Here is a 21,736-nt window from a genome sequence, read left to right on the forward strand (position 1 = left end):
TATAATGTACATATAAAATCATATACCTGTATTTTTTTTTTTTTTTTTTTTTTTTTTGGTTTTTTTGAGACAGGGTTTCTCTGTGTAGCTTTGCGCCTTTCCTGGAACTCACTTTGGAGACCAGGCTGGCCTCGAACTCACAGAGATCCGCCTGCCTCTGCCTCCCGAGTGCTGGGATTAAAGGCGTGCGCCACCACCGCCCGGCTACACCTGTATTTTTAATGGCTACTTCTTTAATGACCCTTTAATGACCCAGGCTCTCCTGGGTCACATGTTTTCTTTTCAATCATAGGATCTGGTTCTTAAGGGCACAGGAGACAACTTCCATATGTGTGTGTGTCTGTGTCTATATCTGCACATGAATGTGCAGGTGCCTGCAGAGGCCAGAAGAGGGCAGAAGAGGGCATTGGGTACTCAGAAATTAGAGTTACAGGTTGTTGTGAGCTGCCTGAACTTGGGTCCTCTACAAAGCAGTAAGTGCTCTTAACTGCTGAATCATCTCTCTAGCCACTTCCCCTCCTCATTGCTTTCTTGTTTCATCTCTCTCTGTGTACATACATGACACTCAGAATTAAATACATAAACACCACTAGATGGTGACTGATGACTGTCAGAGTATTTTTATAACCCACATTCTCCTGACAGTGTTTACAGTGATGTGAGGTCTCCATTGTAGGAGTTTATGGTCTTTATCTCAGCTGAATAATGAGTCTTTTGTGGATACTGTTTGTCTGAATATTGGGGTTTGAGGCATTTTGTTTCTCTGAGGCATGTTTTCTATGATACTCCTTAGGATGCACTTATGGATAATATTGGAGCATTGACTTGTTGAAAAGTTTTATTTGTTTTCTTCATATTTATGCAACTTTTTTTTCCACAAATCTCTATCATTTAATGATCTTTTAAAAAAAGCTTTTCACATCTGCTGCATGGCATTATCAGCAGTAAGGGCAGTGTACAGTTTAGTCCTGAACTGACTGTCTTAATTCTGCCCTATTTTAGCATTCTCAGCAGGATCCCACCCTTGATCCACACAGAAAGTGCAGAGGCATCTGAACGGCTCACTCTCATCCCTCTCTCCTTTACGGCTTCTTAGTGTCTTTTCAATCCGCATAAATCTTTTCATCCTTGCTACAGGATCTTTCTGCACAGACAGTAGTGTTTGAACTCTTCTCTTGGGAAAGGCACTTTGGACTGCTCTCAAGATTTTTTCACTGTTGTTCTCCACCACCCTCATCTTCACTGGGGGACGGGGGCGGCAATGGTGGTGGCGACGATAACATACTGGCTGAAAAGAAGGGGACTTCTCGGCACTGGGGTTGAGTGTCAGCTTTTTCAGGTCCTTTGCTAACATTTCTGACTGTGAGACTGAATCATCACAGGAGTCTTGTTTATCGCTGCTCTGAGGAGGCTCTGACTTCAGAACTTGTTCGAACATCTCTGATGTCTCCTCCATGACAATGGGCAGAAGCCTCTAAAGCTCCAAACAAAATTGCTTCGTCTTGGAAAAGACCGAAAGCAAACTCATATTTATGCAACTTTTTAATTTAATTTAAAAAGTGTGGTGTGTGTAGCTAGAGTTTCCTGCCTTGCCCACAGTCAGGACAAATCTCTCTCACTCGCCAGTCCCACAGTCGCTCAGACCCGACCAAGAAAACACAGAGACTTATATTACTTATAAACTGTATGGCCATGGCGGGCTTCTTGCTAACTGTTCTTATATCTTAAATTAACCCATTTCTATAAATCTATACCTTGCCACATGGCTGGTGGCTTACCGGCGTCGTTACATGCTGCTTGTCCTGGAGGTGGCTGCAGTGTCTCCCTCCTTCTTCCTGTTTCCCCAATTCTCCTCTCTCCTTGTCCCACCTATACTTCCTGCCTGGCCATTAGCCATCAGTGTTTTATTTATATAGAGCGATATCCACAGCAGGTGTGTGCTGAGAATCAAATCTAGGGCCTTGTGCATGCAAAGCAGGTGGCATACCACTGAGCTATATTGAAGCTTTCTTATGTTATTAATATTTGAAGGTTCTGGATGGGCATGATGATGCCCTTGGGAGGCAGAGAAAGGTGGATGTCTGTGAGTTCAAGGCCATCCTGAGTTTCAGGCTAGCTAGGGCCTACACAGTGAGACTGTCTTCTTAAAAAATAAATACAAAAAAATTGAAGGTCCTCTGAAGCTTGTAATCAAATTTAGTTACCTACAATTGCTAGGCAATGGTTCTACTATTGAGCTATATCCCCAGCACTGAAGGTCAGTTTTACTGGATATAAAAATCTCTTCAGAGTGTATGGCCACTGATAGATTACCCATACTCCCTTCAGTTAGTGGCTCCATACCCATGCACAAATGGGCAGGAATAATTGGACTTACTGAGTTATTTTTTTAAAATGGAGGAGGAGGGGACATAGAGTTGTGATGAGGACATGATGTGGGGTTTGGGGGAAATAAAGGATGGATATAATATTTAACTGTATAAATGTATGAAATTCTCAATTTTTTTTTAAAGAAAAAATACTTGGTTCACATTTCTCTGTTTCTTTAAATGTTAGTAATTTAGGGGCTGGAGAGATGGTTTTGTGGTTGAGTGCCTACTGCTCTTGCAGAGGACCTTAAGTTTAGTAGTTTTTCATAGTACATCTTGATGGTGGATCATTTTTAGATGATCCTCTCAGGAGCTCTTCTAGTAGGTAGTTTCAAATACATTTTTAGGGTTGGGGGGCAGGGTCTTACATAGTTTAGGTCACCTCAGACATGCCATGTAGATGAAGCTGACCTTGAACTACTGATCCATCTGCTTCAATTTCCCAAAACGCTAGGGTTATAAATATATGCCAACATCTGGCTTTTAATGGATTGTTGGTGTATTTCCATCTTTTAGCTGTTACAAATAATACTGCCAACAACATTGGTGTACAGATACTTGAGTTCTTGTTTTCAATTTTTTTTATTTCATTATCTAAAAGGTATTTTATCCTTAAAAATACAGGTTATAATTGTAGTGGAATTCCTGGATCACCATTGCCAAACTTTTTCACAATCAGCTCTGCTGTTTTTCTTGGCCACAGCAGTTCCCAGGGTACCAGTTTCTCCACATCTACCCAGCACTTTTTTTCCATTATTTTGAAAAACAGCTATCTTCCTGATTTTGAAGAGTCATTTCATTACAGTTTGTTGTTGTTATGGATTTGTTTGCACTTGGTTTTTTTTTTTTTGTTGTTGTTGTTGTTTTTTGAGGGAGAGGTGTTTGTTTTGAGACAGTGTCTTACCATGTAGCCATGACTAACTTAGAACTTATTCCATAGACCAGGCTAGCCTCAGACTCACAGAGATCCTCCTGCCTCTGCCTCCCAAGTTCTGGGATTAAAGGCATGTGATACCCAGCTCATTGTATTTTTTATTTACACAGTGTGCTAAGCATATTTTCTTGGACCCATTGGCTATATATCTCAGTACTCAGGCAGTTAAGTCAGAAGGATAAAAAACTTCAAGGTCATGAGGCTGGAGAGATGGTTCAGCAGTTAACAGCACCTACTATCCTTACAGAAGAACTACCACATTGGGCAGCTTACAACTACTTATGACTTTAGTTCCAGTGTATCTGATGCTGTCTTCTGACCTTCACAGGCACTTGCACTTATGCACATACACATAATTTAACATGTAAAACTTAATAAATATTTTGTGAGTTTCAGTTCTGGGCTAGCAAGGTGAAGTGCTTGCCACCCAAGCCTAGCAACCTATGGATTCCCATGGATAACAAATGGAGAACATCCTCATCTATAGTTACAGTTTGTTGAATGGTTTGTAGTGTAAGGATGTTAGTTTTTTTTATATGCTTTTGTATTATAGAGATGTTTTTGCTTATCCTCTTTCATTCATGAATGTGGTATATTACACTGAATGATTTTCATGTGCTGAGCCAGCTACCTTTGCCTAGCAGTGGTGTGTAATCCTTTTAATATGCTGCTGTTTGATTTGCTAATATTTCTTTTTTTTGTTTGTTTGTTTTTTTGTTTTTTTGTTTTTGTTTTTGTTTTTTTTGTTTTTTGTTTTTGTTTTTCGAGACAGGGTTTCTCTGTGTAGCTTTGCGCCTTTCCTGGAACTCACTTGGTAGCCCAGGCTGGCCTCGAACTCACAGAGATCCGCCTGGCTCTGCCTCCCGAGTGCTGGGATTAAAGGCGTGTGCCACCACCGCCCGGCTTGATTTGCTAATATTTCTATGAGAACATTACATGAATACTCATGAGAGATTTTAGTATGTAGAGTTTTGTTATTATTTGGTGTGTGTGTGTGTGAGACAGACAGACAGACAGACAGACAGAGAGACAGAGACAGAGAGAGAGACAGAGAGTTTTCCCATGGCTCTATTTTTCATCCAATCAAAGCACTTTCTAATCTCCTGATTTCTTCTTTGACCCATTCATTAATTGGGATGCTTGCTAGTTTTAGTTGTACACAGCTAGGAGGAGGAAGCAGAAGGATCTTGATTTTAGTACCAACCTGGACTACATTGTGACACCTTTTCTTAGACAGACACACACATGTATTACAAGGGCTGGCTCACTGGCTAAGAGCACACGTGGCTCTTACTGAATACTTGAGTTTGGTTTCCAGCACCCATGTCAGGTGGCTCACAACTTCCTGTAACTCTAGCTTCGAGGAATCCAAGGCCTTTAGTTTCTGTTAGCACTCACACTTACATGCATATGTCCACACCTGGACACACACATAGAGGTACACATAATTAAAAATAAGCCGGGTGGTGGTGGCGCACACTTTTAATCCCAGCACTGGGGAGGCAGAGCCAGGCGGATCTCTGTGAGTTCCAGGCCAGCCTGGTCTACAGAGCAAGATCCAGGACAGGCACCAAAACTGCACAGAGAAACCCTGTCTTGAAAAAACCAAATAAATAAATAAAATAAAATAAAAATAAAAATATTAAAATAAATACATTTCTTTAATTTCTACCATTTTCTTTTAAAGATTTATTTATTTATATATGTATCTGAATACTCTATCTGCATATATGCCTACATACCAGAAGAAGGAATCAGATCCCATTATAGATGGTTGTGAGCCACCATGTAGTTGTTGGGAAATGAACTCAGGACCTCTGGAAGAACAGCCAGTGCTCTTAACCTCTGAGCTATCTCTAGCACCTAATCTATACCTTTTAGTGTTTAACCCACTTACATTTAAAGTAGTGACTATTGAGGAAGGATATTTGTTTTCTGTGTATCTTATATGTTTTTGTTTATCTTTCATTTGTTTATTACTAGCTTTATTGTTTGGTTTTTATTTTTTCCTCTTATTGGTTCACTTTTCTGCATACTTTGTATTTTCTTTTTTTATTATTTAACTTACTTTTGGGTGTTTTGCCTGCATGTATATCTGTGTACCACTTGTGTGCCTGGTGCCTATAGAGGCCACAATAGGTCATCGATCCCTTGGGATTAGAGTTACAGACAATTGTGAGCTGCCATCGGTTGCTGGGAATTGAACCCAGGTCCTCGCAAGAGCAGCTAGTATTCTTAACTGCTGAGCCATCTTTCCAGCACCTTTATTTATTTCCTTAATATTTACTCTAGTATATGGTTAATACCTTAAATTTATAACAGAATAGTTTGAGTCACTACCAATTTAGCTTCAATAATTAAAAACAAAACAAAACAAAACAAAACCTCTGATCCTGTGTAAACTCACATCTGTGTATAATTACTATTAAAAGTTGCATCTTTGTGGCTGGGGATGTAGCATAATGATAATGCTTCCCTAGCATGCATGAAACCCTGGGTTCTATCTATCCCTAGGGCTGTATAAACCCGGTATGATGGCACATGCCTATAATCCCTACACATTCGTCAGAGTCCAGAAGAGGGCATCAGGTGTCCTCTATCACTCTGCCTATTCCTTTGAGTCTGGGTCTCTTCCTAAACCTGGAGCTTATTTGTATGTTCTAACCTAGACAGGCAAGCAAGCCCCCGTGATCTTCCTGTCTCTGTCCCCCTTGGAAATGGAATTACATGTGGATATCAGCTTGTTACATGGGTGTTGGGATCCAAATCTGGTCTTCATGCTCATGCAGCAAGTGTTCTCAACCACTGAAATATCTCTTGAGATATTATTCTGCTGCTATCTCTCTCTTCTTCAGAAACGCCAATTGTACATGTGTTGTTTCATATGGTGCTTGGTGGTGTACCCATAGGTCCCCTGAGCTTTGTTCCCTTTTCTTTTTCTTTTCTTTCTAGTCTTCATGTTGGATACATACTGTAGCCCTGTCTTCAAGTTCAGTTTTATGTTGCAGGGTATTTGATCACACTGTGAACCCCGAGACTGTGTTAGTTGCTGGAAAAACCTGTTCCTAATTGTGATGTGGCTCAGCCTTAGCACACACCTTTTTTTTTTAAAAAAAAAAATTATTTAAAAAAAGTTTTTTGGTTTTTTTTTTTTTTTTTATTTTACATACCAATCCCAGTTCCCTCTCCCTCCCCTTCTCCTGTCTCCCTACCTCTCCCAATCCCAACCCCCTATCCACTCCTCAGAGAGGGTAAGGCCTCCCTTGGGGAGTCAACAAAGTCTGGCATACTAAGTTAAGGCAAGTCCAAGCCCCTCCTGTGTCAAGGCTGAGCAAGGTATCCCACCCTAGGGAATGTGCTCCAAAAAACCATTTCATGCACACAAGATAAGTCCTGGTCCTACTGCTAGGAGCTCCCCAAACAGATCTAGCCACATAACTGTCACCCTCATTCAGAGAGCCTAGTTTGGTCCCATGCATGTTCCCCAGCTGACAGGTGAGTGTTCATGAGCGCCCACCAGCTTGGGTCAGCTGTCTCTGTGGTTTTCCCCATCATGATCTTGACCTCACTTGCTCCTGTGATCCCTCCTCCCTCTCTTCAACTGAAGTCTAGGAGCTCAGCCCAATGCTTGGTTATGGATCACTGCATCTGCTTCCATCAGTTATTGAATGTAGGCTCTATGATGACAATTAGTGTAGTCACTACTCTGATTATAGGGGAAGGTAAGTTCAGGCACCCTCTCCATTATTGCTAGGAGTCCTAGTTGGTGTTATCTTCGTGGATTCTTAGAGATTTCCCTAGGACCAAGTTTCTCCCTAGCGCACACCTTAAATCTAATAGTTTTCTGCTTGAATATTGTAAACAGAACTAAGTAAAATCAACCATCGGTCAAGAGGCAAGAGCAAGCAACCAGTTGACAGGAAATGAACATAGGATTATTAAGAAAAAAAACCATAGAGAGTAAGAGGGAGTCAGGAGGATGAGAGACACACAAGAAGTGGAAGGAAGGGACATTTTAGTTTGAGAAGGTTTTTAAGACAACATAGGCCCAGCACTCGGGAGGCAGAGCCAGGCGGATCTCTGCGAGTTCGAGGCCAGCCTAGGCTACAGAGTGAGTTCCAGGAAAGGCGCAAAGCTACACAGAGAAACCCTGTCTCGGAAAAACCAAAAAAAAAAAAAAGACAACATAGGAGAAAGCTTCTGGGATGTCAGCGGAGGAGGAAGGTCAGCTGGGTGCTATCCTCTGCCTCTCTGAGCTAACAGGCTTTGAACCCAACATCTGGTTCTCAAGTCTTTATTGGTAAAATTGAATGATTGAGATTTTATTAAAAACAAGTTTCTTCTGACTATTCAACTCCTTTGGAGAAGTTTTCATTTTAGTTAATATACTTTTTTAACTCCAGGATTTCTATTTAATTCCTTTTTACAATTTCTTTCACTGGGATGGGAGATACTAAGGAGTGAATTCAGGGCTTGTGCATGCTAGATACGTGCTGTGCCACTGAGCTGTTCCAGTCCTCTATCACAAATAATTTACAATGGCTTTAGACAGCACCCCCTCTCCCACATGCACACACACACTCCATGCTGAGTGCAACACCACACATGCTAGACAGGTGTTTCTTCTCCTAAACTACATCCTCAACCATGGTTTCTAGTGAGAAATTATCTGTCAAATTGTTATTTCCTTATAAGTTTTAAGGTTTTCTGTCTTTGGCTTTCCTGTGGTGGTACTGTGTTCTCCAAAATATTGTGCACCCTAATAAACTTATCTGGGGTCAGAGAACAGAACAGCCATAATATTAAACATAGAGGTGTGGTAGCACACGCCTTTAATCCTATCACTTGGGAGGCAGAGGTCCATCCGGATCTCTGTGAGTTTAAAGCCACACTGGAAACAGCCAGGCATGGTGACACACACCTTTAATCCCAGGAAAAGATGGCTATAGCAGGAATCTTAGACGGTCTTATTAATAAAATCAAACCTGGAGCCAGGTATTGGGGCGAATGCTGGAAGAGCAGAGAAGCAGAACAAACCACAGCTACCTCAACCTTGCCATTTCCTCAGCTGATCCTGTTTCCTCAGACTGGAAGCCTCTGAGTCCTTATCCAAATGGCTTTCAGCTGAACTGCTGTTCAAAAGCCTAAAAGCTTAACCAGCTATAGTTCCTGGTCCTCACGCCTTAAATACCTTTCTGCTTTCTGTCTTTACTTCCTGGGTTTAAAGGCATGAGTCACCATGCCTGGCTATTTCCAGTGTGGCCTTGAACTCACAGAGATCCATGCCTCCAGAAGGCTAGGATTAAAGGTGTGAGTGCCACCATTTTCTAGCCTCTGTATCTATAGTGGCTGTTCTGTTCTCTGACCCCAGATAAGTTTATTAGGGTCACACAATATTTTGGGGAACACAGTACCACCACAGATGGCAGAAAGAAAGGTATACAAGGCATGAAGACCAGAAACTAGAAGCTTTTGGCCTGGTTAAGCTTTTAGGCTTTTGAGCAACAGTTCCGCTGAGACCCATTTAGATGAGGACACAGAGGCTTCCAGTCTGAAGAAGCAGGATCAGCTGAGGAATTGGCAAGGTGAGGTAGCTGTGGCTTGTTCTGCTTCTCTGATCTTTCAGCGTTCACCCCAGTATCTGGCTCCTGGTTTTGTTTTTATTAATAAGACCTTCTAAGATTCCTGCTACATTTTCCTTACCAGTTTATGACTTATCTAGATGTGATTTTTGTGTTTATCCCACTGGGGCTTCAGTAAGTGTAGTGTTTTGAATAAGAATGGCCCCCATTTGCCTGCTTAGTCCTCAGTTGATAACTCTTTGCCAAGGAGTAGGTGTGGCCGTGTTGGAGGAGGTGTGTCTCTGGGGGTGGGTCTTGAGGTTTCACTGCCAAGCTCTGTGTGTGCCTGTGTCTGTCTGTCTCTTTGCCTGCCTGCTGCTTGTGGATCAGGATGTAAGCTGTCAGTTACTGCTTTAGTGCTATGCCTGTCTGCTTTCCTTCATGATGATAATGGACTAAACCTCTGAAACTGTAAGCACATCCCCAACTAAATGCTTTCTTCTTATAAGAGTTGCTTTGGTCATGATGTCTCTTCACAGCAATGGAACAGTAGCCAAGATGGTAAGTTTCTTGGATTTGTAGACTGGTGTTTTGTTTTACCAAATACAAGTGGGTTTGTTTGTTTTGGGTTTTCAAGAAAGGGTTTCTTTTTTTTTTTCTTTTCACTTTTTTTTTTAAATTTATTTTTCTATTATCAGCTTGATACAGTATAAATTCTTATCCTAATTGTGAATTGTTTCACTGAGGCTTGCCCAGTAATTGAGTAAAACCAAAACTTATTATAAGCCACTGCCATCCTAGGGTCCCCCCTGCTATATAGCCTCCTTGGTTCTGTGGGTTGCAGTCTGATTATTCTTTGCTTTATATCTAGAATCCACTTATAAGTGAGTACATACCATGTTTGTCCTTCTGGGTTTGGGTTACCTCACTCAGGATGATATTTTTCTAGTTCCATCCATTTGCCTGAAAATTTCATGCTGTCATTGTTTTTCTCTGCTGAGTAGTACTCCATTGTGTATATGTACCACATTTTCTTAATCCATTCTTCAGTTGACGGGCATCTAGGTTGTTTCCAGGTTCTGGCTATTACAAATAGTGCTGCTATGAACATAGTTTAGCATGTATCTTTGTGGTATGATTGAGCATTCCTTGGGTATATGCCCAAGAGTGGTATGGCTGGGTCTTGAGGTAGATTGATTCCCAATTTTCTGAGAAACCGCCATACTGATTTCCACAGTGGTTGTACAAGTTTGCATTCCCACCAACAGTGGAGGAGTGTTCCTTTTGCTCCGCATCCTCTCCAACATTGACTGTTATTAATGTTTTTGATTATAGCCATTCTGACCAGGTGTAAGGTGGTATCTCAGAGTCGTTTTGATTTACATTTCTCTGATGATTAAGGATGTTGAGCATTTCTTTAAATGTCTTTCAGCCATTTGTGATTCTTCTTTTGAGAATTCTCTGTTTAGCTCTTCAGCCCATTTTTTAATTGGATTGTTCAGTATTTTGATGTGTAGTTTCTTGAGTTCTTTATATACTTTGGAGATCAGTCCTCTGTCAGATGTGGGGTTGGTGAAGGTCTTTTCCCATTCTGTAGGCAGTCTTTTTGTCTTATTGACCGTGTCTTTTGCCCTACAAAAGCTTCTCAGTTTCAAGAGGTCCCATTTATTAATTGTTGTGCTCAGTGTCTGTGCTGCTGGTGTTATATTTAGGAGGTGATCTCCTATGCCAATGTGTTCAAGAGTACTTCTACTTTCTTTTCTATTAAGTTTAGTGTAACTGGATTTATGTTGAGGTCTTTGATCCACTTGGATTTGAGTTTTATGCATGGTGACAGATGTGGATCTATTTGTAATCTTTTACATATTGACATCCAGTTATGCAGCACCATTTGTTGAAGATACTTTCTTTTCTCCATTGTATAGTTTTGGCTTCTTTGTCAAAAATCAGGTGTTCATATGTGCATGGATTAATGTCAGGGTCTTCAATTCGATTCCATTGGTCTGTATGTCAGTTTTTATACCAGTACCAAGCTGTTTTTTTATTACTATAGCTCTATAGTAGAGCTTGAGGTCAGGGATGGTAATACCTCCAGAGGTTGCTTTATTATACAGGATTCTTTTAGCTATCCTGGGTCTTTTGTTTTTCCATATGAAATTGAGTATTTTTTTTCCAAATACTGTCTGTGAAGAATTGTGTTGGGATTTTGATGGGGGTTGCATTGAATCTGTAGATTGCTTTTGGTAAGATTGCCATTTTTACTATGTTAATCCTACCTATCCATGAGCATGGGAGATCCTTCCATTTCCTGATATCTTCTTCAATTTCAAGAAAGGGTTCCTTTGTGTAGCCCCAGCTGTCCTGGAACTGGATCTGTAGACCAAGCTGGCCTCGAACTCAAAGATCTGCCTTCCTTTGCCTCCCAGTGCTGAGATTAAAGGTATATGCACTTATGGATCTGCTTTGAAGTCTGCCATACTCAACCTCTGGACCAACTCTAGTTCTAAGGAATCTAGTACCCTCTTCTGGTCTCTGAGGGCACTGCACCCATGTAGTATACATATAGAGAAGCAATCACATGCACATAAATTAAAATTAAATAGATCTTTCAAAATGAAAAAATAATTTTAGTAGCTAAATCTTTGCAAACACTATTACTTCCTTAAATTTCTTTCTTTCTTTCTTTCTTTCTTTCTTTTTTTAGATGTGAAATTTTTTTTAAAGGCATGTGTGCCACCACTTTGTGGCCTCTTTTTTTTTTTTTTTTTTAAGATTTATTTACTTATTACATATAAAGCATGTATGACTGCAGGCCAGAAGAGGGCACCAGATCTCATTACAGATGGTTGTGAGCCACCATGTAGTTGCTGGGAATTAACTCAGGACCTCTGGAAGAGCAGTCAGTGCTCTTAACCTCTGAGCCATCTCTCCAGCCCGTGAATTTTTTTAAATTTTATAATTTAATTTAATTTTACATATCAGCCACGGATTCCCCTGTCCTCCCTCCTCCCATGTCGTCTCCCCCCCCTCCATCCCACCCCCCATTCCCATCTCCTCCAGGGCAAGGACTCCCCTGGGGATTCAGCTCAGCCTGGTAGATTCAGTCGAGGCAGGTCCAGTCCCTTCCTCCCTTCACCCAGGCTGAGCAAAGTGTCCCCGCATAGGCCCCAGGCTCCAAACAGCCAGCTCAAGCACTAAGGACAGGTCCCAGTCACACTGCCTGGGGGCCTCCCAAACAGTTCAAGCTAATCAACTGTCTCACTTATCCAGAGGGCCTGATCCAGTTGGGGGCTCCTCAGCTATTGGTTCATAGTTCATGTGTTTCCATTAGTTTGGCTATTTGTCCCTGTACTTTTTCCAATCATGGTCTCAACAATTCTCGCTCATACAATCCCTCCTCTTTCTCACCAATTGGACTCCCGGAGCTCCACCTGGGGCCTGGTCGTGGATCTCTGCATCCGCTTCCATCAGGTCCCCAGAAATTCTTTCTTAGAATCACTTGTTGGGTAAAAAAAGTATACAAGTGAAGCATCTATTCCAAATAATCCAAAATCTGAAATGCTCCAAAGTCTAAAACTTTTTTTTAAACTCTGTATGTGCAAGCAGAGGAGGACATTGAGTGTCCTTATTCCTTTGAGACTGGGTCTCTCAGCCTGGAGCTCTCAGTTTTTTGGATAGCAACTCTTAACAATCATCCTGTCTCTGTTTTTCCCCAAAGCACAGGGATTCTAGGCATTCAGGTCTACATCCAGCTTTTTATGTGGGCACTGGGGATTTACACTTGAGTTCTCACACTTACACAGTGAGCTCTCTTACCTACTGAGCCAGCTTCCTAGCCCCCTCAAATCCAAAACTTTTTGAGCACTAATATGATACCACTAATATTTTTTTAAAAAATACAAGTTGTAAACACTTCTGATCCTAAGCATGTTTCGCTGTTGTTTTTGTTTTTATGTGTATGAGTGTTTGGCTTGTATGTACGTCTGTGCACCACTTGCATGCCTGGTACCTGCAAAGGCTAGAAGAGGATGTCAGATCATCTGAAATTGGAATTACACATGGCTGTAAGCACCATGTATGTGCTAGGAATTGAACCTGAGTCCTCTGTAAGAACAGCTGATGTTCTTAATTGTTGAGCCATTTCTCCAGCCCCCTTTAAAAATACTTATTTATTTCACATGGAGGCATGCAAGTGCCACTATGAGAGCACAGAGAACAGAGGGCAGCTTGTGGAAATCAGTTCTTCTGCTGTCTGAGTCCCTTTGAATACATCAGTTGGTCCTTAGTTCTCAGTTGAACAGGACTTCCTAGTCACTTTGCTGTGCTTTGGTGGCGCAGTCTTACACTGTTGATGCCATTTAGCTGTATGTCTAAGATAGTTGGTGTGAGAAGGTACTTCCTGGAATCCTGGCCTGAGTGTGGGGTAGCAGAGGCTGTAGGTGTGAGCTATGGCAAGTTCTGACTTTTCTTTGTCTTATCTCCCTCTTTCCCTACCTGCTCATTACTGCTTAAGAAGAACCCCCAGCCATCCTAGAGTGAATTCCCTCAGCTGCTCTTTTGGGGTTAAAACAACTTCCTGTCTGAAATGATGGCATGTAGTGGTAGTTGGTGGTTAGCTTTTTCATGCCTTTATTTGGCAAAGTTCATGGCTGCAATCTTCTGTGTCTCCACATTTCCTCTTTGTTTTCTGTCAGATTTGGTTTTGGTTTTAATTTTACAGGTGCACTGAAGTATAAAAGACACAGCACCATTGTTGTAACTAATTTCTTCTAGTTTTTGTTTCAAGTTTTGAGAAGGATCTCTGTGTAGCCCAGACTAGCCTCAAATTCATGATCACCCTGCCTTGGCCTTCCAAGTGCCCATGCCCAGGGAGGACTCAATGTATCCCAACATCCAACACATCTGCCTTGAATATTTGTGTCAAGAGCATCATGTTTGGTGAGAGACCACACTAGGCTCTGTGCTACATTGTCACCCTAACCTAGGAAGCTGATAGAAACACAGGCCATCTCCCCAGAGTAGCCCTGTGTGTCCTAAAAGAGAAAATTCCAGTGTGTATACATGTATGTGTGTGTTTTAGGGTGTATGTATGTGTGTAGGTACATTCTATTTATTTATATGTTTAGTATGTATGCATGCATGCATGCATGCATGCATATGTGTTGTGAGAGTATATGTATGTGTGTGGGTTCATTCTATGCATTCATATGCATATGTACATGTGTGTTTAGTGTACATAGCTGTATGGTAGTATGTGCATACATGTGTGTGAGAGATATTGTATATATAGATATGCAGGTATATGTGAGTATAAATATATGTCTATGCGTGAGAGTACCTGTACATTCATATATGAGTGAGAATATATGAATATGTATGTGTGTTAGAGAGAAATATGTGCATAAATCCATAGGTATGAAAGTATAGATGTTTTTGCTGGTGTGCCTGTCTTGACTTCTTGAATTTCACTCCATTATAGGCAGTGCCCTGTTGATGGTCTTTATGTTCTGGACTCACTTGCTCCTGGTGGGCCATGTCTAAGCCACTGTCTCCTGTGCTTGTATCTACAGGTTCTCCCATGGGCAGGTGGTCTCTGTGGATGAGCTGCGTCCCTTCCAGGATCCAGACTTGAGCTTACTGCAGGCCGGCTCTGCATGTCTGGCCAAGCACCAGGATGGCATTTGGCACCCAGCACGGATCACTGGTAAGATTGCCTACAAGGACCTACCTGGTGGGACCCTTTTTGAAACATCTTCGCTGTTCTAGCCATTTTCCTCCTTCATCTGGGCTCAAGAGGAGCAAGTCTGCCTTTGCCCCAAGCCCTTTCCCTTCCTGTTTCTCACTTTGCTCCTAACTGGTTGCCCAGCCTGTAAAGCTGCTAACCTACAGCCTGTCTCTATCACTCTAGATGTGGACAATGGCTACTATACTGTTAAGTTTGACTCACTGCTGCTGAAGGAGGCTGTGGTGGAGGGAGACAGCATCCTGCCTCCTCTGCGCACTGAGGCTACAGAATCATCTGACTCAGACAGTGGTGATGCAGGTGACTCCAGCTATGCCCGAGGTATGGCAGAAATCAGTGCCCAGAAGCCAGGATGGTAAGGGAGTAGAGCAGATTGGTGATAATCACCTAGACAGGCACTCAGCTTCCAGGATAATTGTAGAACAAGTGATGTAGTGAATATACATAGCATAGTAATCTACAGGAGAGGGCTTGAGGGACCAGAGAGTGTATGATGGGCCTGGGTAAGACACAAGACCTAGCTTTTGCCTTTAGAAACAGACACAACAATCATATGTTAACAGTCAGAACTCCTTGAAGCAAGGTGGCATCACACTGTCAGAGAGAAGGGAATGTTGGTGCTAGATCTGCCAAGGGGTCACAGGAAGTAACTGAATGTAGAGTGTAGGAAAGGGTTTCTTCTTCAGATGGCTTCTCAGAATTAGAGCTTGGTTGCCTGGTAGGTAGGGCAGAAGAGATCTTGGCAGATGAAAAATGTGTCTAGGTAAAATAGAGATTTCAGGAAATGAAACTAGGTAATGTATAGTCCTCCTGAGAAGTTGGTTAGGATGAAGGTAGGAAGATGTCTCAGGGACCCTGTGATGTGAATTGGTGGTTCCATAGTAGCAGATAGTAAGCTGAAGCAGTGAAGTTGGTTACAGTAGAACCAGTAACCAACTGGTTACTACTACAGTAGTAGTAGTTGTCCAGACAGAGTTGCCAGGAGTAACCACAGCATGCTTGGAGAACCTGAGGGGACCAGAAATCCAGGAGATCAGGCCCTACCTAGGATCTGAGTCCTTGGGTAACATTGACTGGAACCCACTACTTGAGTCTTCTGTCTCCCACAGTGGTGGAACCACACACAGTGGACACTGGGACCTGCAGTTCTGCTTTTGCCGGTTGGGAGGTACATACACGGGGCATTGGCTCCAAACTCCTCATCAAGATGGGCTATGAGTTTGGCAAGGGTGAGTGTGTGCCCTGAGATGGGAGGGATGCCTCAATATAGCCCAAGAGTCTGGCAGAGGTAGCACAAAGCCCTGTCTTTCCCAGGTTTGGGTCGGCATGCAGAAGGCCGAGTGGAGCCCATCCATGCCGTAGTGTTGCCTAGAGGGAAATCACTGGACCAGTGCACAGAGATACTACAGAAGACAAAGGGAGGCCAGGCTGGGACCAATAGGCCTCCAAGATGTCGGAGGAGTGGTGGTAGACCCGAGGCCCGCCCACCCCCTCGGAATGTGTTTGACTTTCTGAATGAAAAACTGCAAAGCCAGGCATCTGGGACTCCAGATGCTGGGCTGGGCACTCCAGGGAGAAGGAACAAGGACATGTATCATGCCAGCAAAAGTGCCAAGCAGGCTCTGAGTCTGCAGCTCTTCCAGACTGAGGAGAAGATTGAGCGGACCCAACGAGACATCCGGGGCATCCAGGAGGCCCTAACCCGGAATGCTGGCCGGTATGTGTGGGGTCAACTGAGGCAGTGTGGGCTCTAGTGGCTGTGCCCACAGGATGCCTGCTGAAGGTCACCTGACCAGAGTAGCCCCTGAGTCTGAGGTGGTCTGAGTGTTGGAGGACGGGAATTGGCCACAGAGCTGGGGGCCTGGTAGTGGGGAGCCAGGAGGCAGTGCTGACCAGCAGGCTCTCCCTAGGCACAGCATGGCAACAGCACATCTGCAAGAGAAGCTGGAAGGAGCCCAGCGGAAGCTGGGTCAGCTGCGTGCTCAGGAGGCCGGCCTACAGAGGGAACAGCAGAAGGCAGATACTCACAGGAAGATGACAGAGTTCTAGCAGCTCTGCCTGTATTGTGGATAGAGCCCTGGGACCCAACTCCCAACTGCCTTGGCAGAAAGACAGCCGTCACCCTGACACCTAAACAGCACCTGAAAGAAGGACCAGCCCATTTCCTAGGCTGTCCCTTATTCAGCCTTGTCTACCTAAAGTGTATGAACACTACCGAGTAGATATGGGATGTCAGGGTTGATTTTGAACACTTATTTGCCCACCAAGCCCACTTACCAGTGTCTTGGGGTATCTCCTTAGTGAGGACATTAAAGTGATCTCATCATAATTTCTCTCACTGGAGACTCAGCTGGCTTCAGGATCTCTGGGGACAAATGCATCTGTGAGGGTCCTGGCAACAGACAGGCGGGCTGTGGTGGGCTACAAAATGAGGCCACTGCCTCTGTCTAAGGTCTAAGAGAGGAGCATTTTCCCTCTTCTCTTTTCTCTGACCAAGTGATTAAGATCCTAGGGTGGCCCTTGTACCTAGTACTCACAAACAGATAGGGTATGAGGTAGAAACACCTTTGGGGAACACTATCAGTGATGAAAGCAGGCAGGCCTGACTCAAGTGGGTTTGGGGTTCATTTCTAGTTTTGGGCTGCCACTGATAATCCATCCAGTTGACCTGCTCTGTCCACCTCATTAATGGGTATCTGCCTCATTGGGGTGGAGGGGGCTGTGTTAGTTTTATGATAATTGCCTATCGGTGGCAAATAGTCATGATGAGACGTGAGGAGGTGAGCAGAAACTGGGAGCAACTACGCAAGAACTGTGTGGCTGTGGGAGGTGCTCAGATACACAGGAAATGAGGTGAGGAGCTCACCAGCAGCCCACAAAGACCTTCCTGGCTGTCCTAGACAGGGCCAAGCAGCAACCTCACGGTGGCCTTGGTAAGTACTGCCCCCATTCTCCATCCTGAGCCAGTCCCCAAGCCTCTCCGTGCCCCGGGGTCTGGGAGGGATAGGTCCTGCCTGGTCAGGAGATTGAGACCTGGCTGTAGCCAGGTTAGTGAACTCGGCCCCCTCTGTGCAAGATGTCTACACGCCAAGCTTGAACAGACAGGCCCTTACCTCAGAAGACTGTTCACCCTCATTTTGCTCACCCTGAACTCTTAGGTGAGCCCCTAATCAGCTCTTATAAGGGCAACTCTAGGAAAAGCAGGGATCCTGGGAAGGGAGGAGTAGGGTGGGGAGACTTTGCCTTCATAGCAGCTCTTTCTGTTCAGTGGCCCCCCCAACTGCTTAGCTTCTGTAGTGAGTAGTCTAGGAACATCACTTGACACAAGGGGTCACTCCTGGGCAGTGGTGGCTGGAGGTGAGGTCTGTGGTCTGTGGCTCAAAGTCAGAGTGATATCAGAGATTTCCCCCAGGTAATGAGTTTGAGCTACAGTGAGTACAGTATAGCCTTGTTCAGGTCATAGCTGCCCCTGGCCATGCTCCTCCATTTCCATAGACATCTCTGATAACTAAAGGAACCCTAGCCAGAGGGTTCAGTGGGTGCCCATGGTGGGGGTTTCCGGTGTGCTGAGTCAGCCAGGGAGGAAGAACCCACCAGCTGGGCAAGATCTCAAGTAGAGCTGCAGGTGTGCACTGCTTCCCCAGTCAGCCCCCAGCGTTCATTTTTTCTGTCCTCAGGTACCTCCTCCCTGCTTTACAAGATGAGGCCATCAGTGCCTTCAGCCCCACTAGCCCTCTGGGTCATGGGGTGCTTCTCCCTGCTCCTCTGGCTGTGGGCACTGTGCACAGCCTGCCACAGGTATGTGCCTGGAGTTCTGTCTGCCCTCCTCCTGCATGGCTCAGAGTCAAATCACAACAGAGAAGTCCATATGAGGGCTCTGCATGTGCCTCTACACTGAGCCTGGGCCAGCATCTGATCACCCCTGCACCTTCCTCTACCTACTGGACTAACAGCACTCTTGCCCCCAGGAAGCGGGTTCAAAGGCAACAAACTGAGCTACAGGGCAGTTTGATACCAGTGGAAATGGTGAGTGCCAGACTGTCCCTGGGGTCAGGGCAAGGACAGCAAGGAATCAACCAGTCTTCCTTGTCCCTAGTCACTGCTGAGACAGACCCACCTCTGCTCCCTCAGCAAGTCTGACACCAGATTGCATGAGCTTCACCAAGGCCCACGCTGCAGCATAGGTGAGCTCCTGGGAGGCCATAAATGTAGGGCCGATCTACTGGGCCTAGTCCTGTTTCCTTAGCCCCTCAGTGGTCTCTGCCTTGATCTTATCCCTAGCCCCACGGCCTGCTAGCATGGATCTCCTGCATCCACACTGGCTGGAGGTATCCAGGGGCAGCACCAGGTCTCAAGTAACTCCCTCTGCCTTCCCACCTCAGCAGCTGCCCAGGGCCCCTCCTGCTGCCCTTGCAACTGCACCTTCTACTAGCCCCGAGGCCACTTATTCCAATGTGGGGTTGGCTGCGATTCCCAGGGCCAGCCTGGCTGCTAGCCCTGTGGTATGGGCTGGAACACAGCTGACCATTAGCTGTGCCAAGCTTGGGCCTGGGGCGGAGTATGCCTGCATCCAGAAGCGCAAAGAGACAGAGCAGGGCTACCAAGAATTGCAGCAGAAGGCTAAAGTGATCCCAGCTACTCAGGTAAAGTGAGCTGGGGTAGGGTAGGGTAGATGGGACTGAGCCCACCTTTGGCAGAGGACAATGCCAAGCCCTCCCTGGGTTTGCTTCCTCTCTCCAGATGGATCTCCTGTACTCCAGGGTCTGCAAGCCTAAAAGGAGAGACCCAAGACCTGACACAGATCAGCCGGACTCCCAGGGTGGGAGAGCAATTCTGGCCCTTGGGAGTGATGTGGAATATGAGGCCATCACTCTCAGGGGCCAGGATATGAACCAAGATCCCTTAGAAAATGTGTATGAAAGCATCAGGGAGATGGGCCCCTGAGAAGTTGAGGCCCTACATCCTGTTTATTAACATGAGCTGACATAGTAAACCGGGTACCAAGGCTTCTGCCTCGGCAGTGTTTGATTACAGATCCTTCTGTGTCCTTCCACCCCCACAGCTGACAGCACAAACTTCAGGTCCAGTCCTTGTGGCCTAATTAAATCTCTGTCACATAAGATTGGCTCTCAGTTGCTTTTTTTGAAAGCTGGGAAGGTTGGAGTGGGAGTTTTCCGAAAGGGTTATAGATGTCCCTTTCTGACCTCTGGGAGAGTTTCCTCATACCTGGTCCCTGGCCCCTGATGTCATGACCTGGTTGTGAGACTCAGTAGTCAGTGGGCGGGAAGAAAGGCAAAAGAGCCCTTTGCTGTGGTGGTTTCCCAGGCTGGAGGGTCTGGGACAGCATGGCCACTTAAAAGTGTGGGATCTGGACTCTCAGATCCTCCTGAAGCCTCTGCTACCATCCCTTGAGGTTACATAAGTAGGCAGAGGTAGACAGTCCAGCATTAAAGAATAACTTATTCCTAGGAGGCTGGCCAAGAAAGTGCAGCACTTTCCTAACTGATAGCTCAGCGCTTACCCGGTGGGGGAAACCAGCCCTCCAGGCTGCAGTGTGGAAGCTGTTAGTCTGAGTTGATCCAGCCCCTCCACTACCGGGGAAGGGCCAGGCGCGGACCACTTAGGGTGCTTGCCTCGTGTGCGCACCGGGGCGGAGCTTCGTAGTTCAGGCAGTTGCGGGTCCTGCGGGTGGAGACCGGATCCTGGGTGGGGGTCGACTGGCCTGGCCCTGATCTGGGGTGCAGTCTAGAGAGTCCAGCCTTACTTCTGTAACATAGGCTTCCAGACGACCATGGAGGCCGAGCGCCCCCGGAACTGGGTTGGGTCTGTGAATGTCACCCGCCCCACGCTGAGGGTCAGGACTTAGGGTTCACGACTCAGTACCTGAATGCAGAGGGCCTGAGTCGGAGCCACGCCGGTTACTGTGCCCACACCACCACAGGTACTAGTGGGCAAGGGCACTACCAAAGTTTCTTTCCCTGCAAAGATGGTGTCGGGTCTGCACAAACTTTGGGCCCTGAAGGCGTTGGCAGCTGGGGGTGCTGCGTCGGCCTGTGCGTGTCTGTGGGTCAGGTCAAGTGGAGCTGAGAGGCCAAGCAGACACTTCCCGCCACCGGAGCAGGGGGCGGGGCTAGGGCGGGGCCAGGTGGTCCACACAAGCTGCATCCGGTGTGGGAGTTGGGCACTAGATTTGAGGCGGAGTCTGGGGTCCCTAGGCCAACTCCTCCACAGAGCTCTCCAACCCCTATTTTCAGGGCCCTTCTATAGGTGGCGGCCTTGTAGGCTTAGAGTACTCAGAGCCACAGCATGCTCCCAACGCCTTCTGATCACATGCCAGTGCCAGTAAAGAGGTGAGGTGGGCTGATGCCCAAGACTAGGAGTGTGTGTGTGTGTGTGTGTGTGTGTGTGTGTGTGTGTGTGTGTGTGTGTGAGTGTGCGCGTAGCGCCAGTGTGTGCTGGAGCAGTACATGCTGGCACAGATGTCAGTCTTTGAAGGCTTCAGTGGAGGAGTCAGGGTCCCAGCCTATCTAGGGATCTGATTCCCTGGCTTCCACCTCCCCACCTGCCAACCCTATACTTCTGATGAACTGCAGCAGAGGTCGGGAACCTGCCTGTGCTTAGAGCACAGTTTCCCTGACTGCTGCCAAAGGCTTGCTGCTCTGCCCTCCGAGGCCTGGCACTTGGCCCACAGTTGCTGTTGGACAGCTGCGTTAATGTGTGTTGGCGGGAAGAGCTGAGCCATAGCTGGCCTCGCCCCTTATGGTGAGCCTTCAGACCTCTGCTCAGCACCAGGGTCTGAAGGAGCCATTGTGGAACAAAGCTGGTTATGGAGAACTCAGGCCTTTTGTAGATCCCCATCTTGTTTTATGGTTCCTTGATTTTCAGCTCTGCAACCTGAGCTGGGGGTGGAGCCAGGGCTCCTGTCCAGAACTTGGAGTGAGGCAGCTTGATGCCCATGTGTGTCCAAGCCCAGCACCTGTATGCTGGACCAGGGGAGGAGCCTAGAGCACTTGTTGAGCCCTGACCTCATCTCCAGCATAGCCCCAGAAAAAGCCAGGCTAGAAGAGGTCATGGCTGCTGCAATCCTTACAAGCCTATCTACCAGCGCTGTCTGTCTGGGGGCCCTAGC

The 21,736-nt window shown here is 45.7% G+C and overlaps 2 protein-coding genes across 4 annotated transcripts in view; both read left to right on the top strand.

Annotated features, from left to right (window-relative positions):
• Zgpat (zinc finger CCCH-type and G-patch domain containing) overlaps window positions 1–16,940 on the top strand; it is a 31,675-nt gene extending 14,735 nt beyond the window's left edge. Inside the window, exons 2-6 of one of the 2 annotated variants that reach the window (XM_028885266.2) lie at window positions 14,435–14,568; window positions 14,773–14,907; window positions 15,717–15,836; window positions 15,922–16,324; window positions 16,518–16,940. In XM_028885266.2, the coding sequence (XP_028741099.1) occupies window positions 14,435–14,568; window positions 14,773–14,907; window positions 15,717–15,836; window positions 15,922–16,324; window positions 16,518–16,656 (931 nt within the window). In that variant the 3' untranslated portion in view covers window positions 16,657–16,940. Of the gene's footprint in view, window positions 1–14,434; window positions 14,569–14,772; window positions 14,929–15,716; window positions 15,837–15,921; window positions 16,325–16,517 lie in introns of both variants that reach the window. The other variant, XM_037205490.1, reaches the window with a different exon arrangement.
• Window positions 16,941–17,038: 98 nt separating this feature from the next.
• Window positions 17,039–19,729, top strand: Lime1 (Lck interacting transmembrane adaptor 1). 2 transcript variants are annotated; one of them, XM_037205491.1, is made up of 5 exons: window positions 17,039–18,405; window positions 18,576–18,633; window positions 18,704–18,791; window positions 18,862–19,250; window positions 19,348–19,729. In XM_037205491.1, exons 1-5 carry the CDS (start codon window positions 18,308–18,310, stop codon window positions 19,549–19,551), a joined length of 837 nt encoding a protein of 278 aa, XP_037061386.1. In that variant the 5' UTR covers window positions 17,039–18,307; the 3' UTR covers window positions 19,552–19,729. The 2 variants fall into 2 exon arrangements, with proteins under 2 accessions (XP_037061386.1, XP_028741100.1); XM_028885267.2 differs by having other exon boundaries at window positions 18,889–19,250.
• The last annotated feature ends 2,007 nt before the right edge of the window (window positions 19,730–21,736 follow it).

Source organism: Peromyscus leucopus, chromosome 4, assembly GCF_004664715.2.
Source record: "Peromyscus leucopus breed LL Stock chromosome 4, UCI_PerLeu_2.1, whole genome shotgun sequence".
In the NCBI taxonomy this organism is placed as follows: domain Eukaryota; kingdom Metazoa; phylum Chordata; class Mammalia; order Rodentia; family Cricetidae; genus Peromyscus; species Peromyscus leucopus.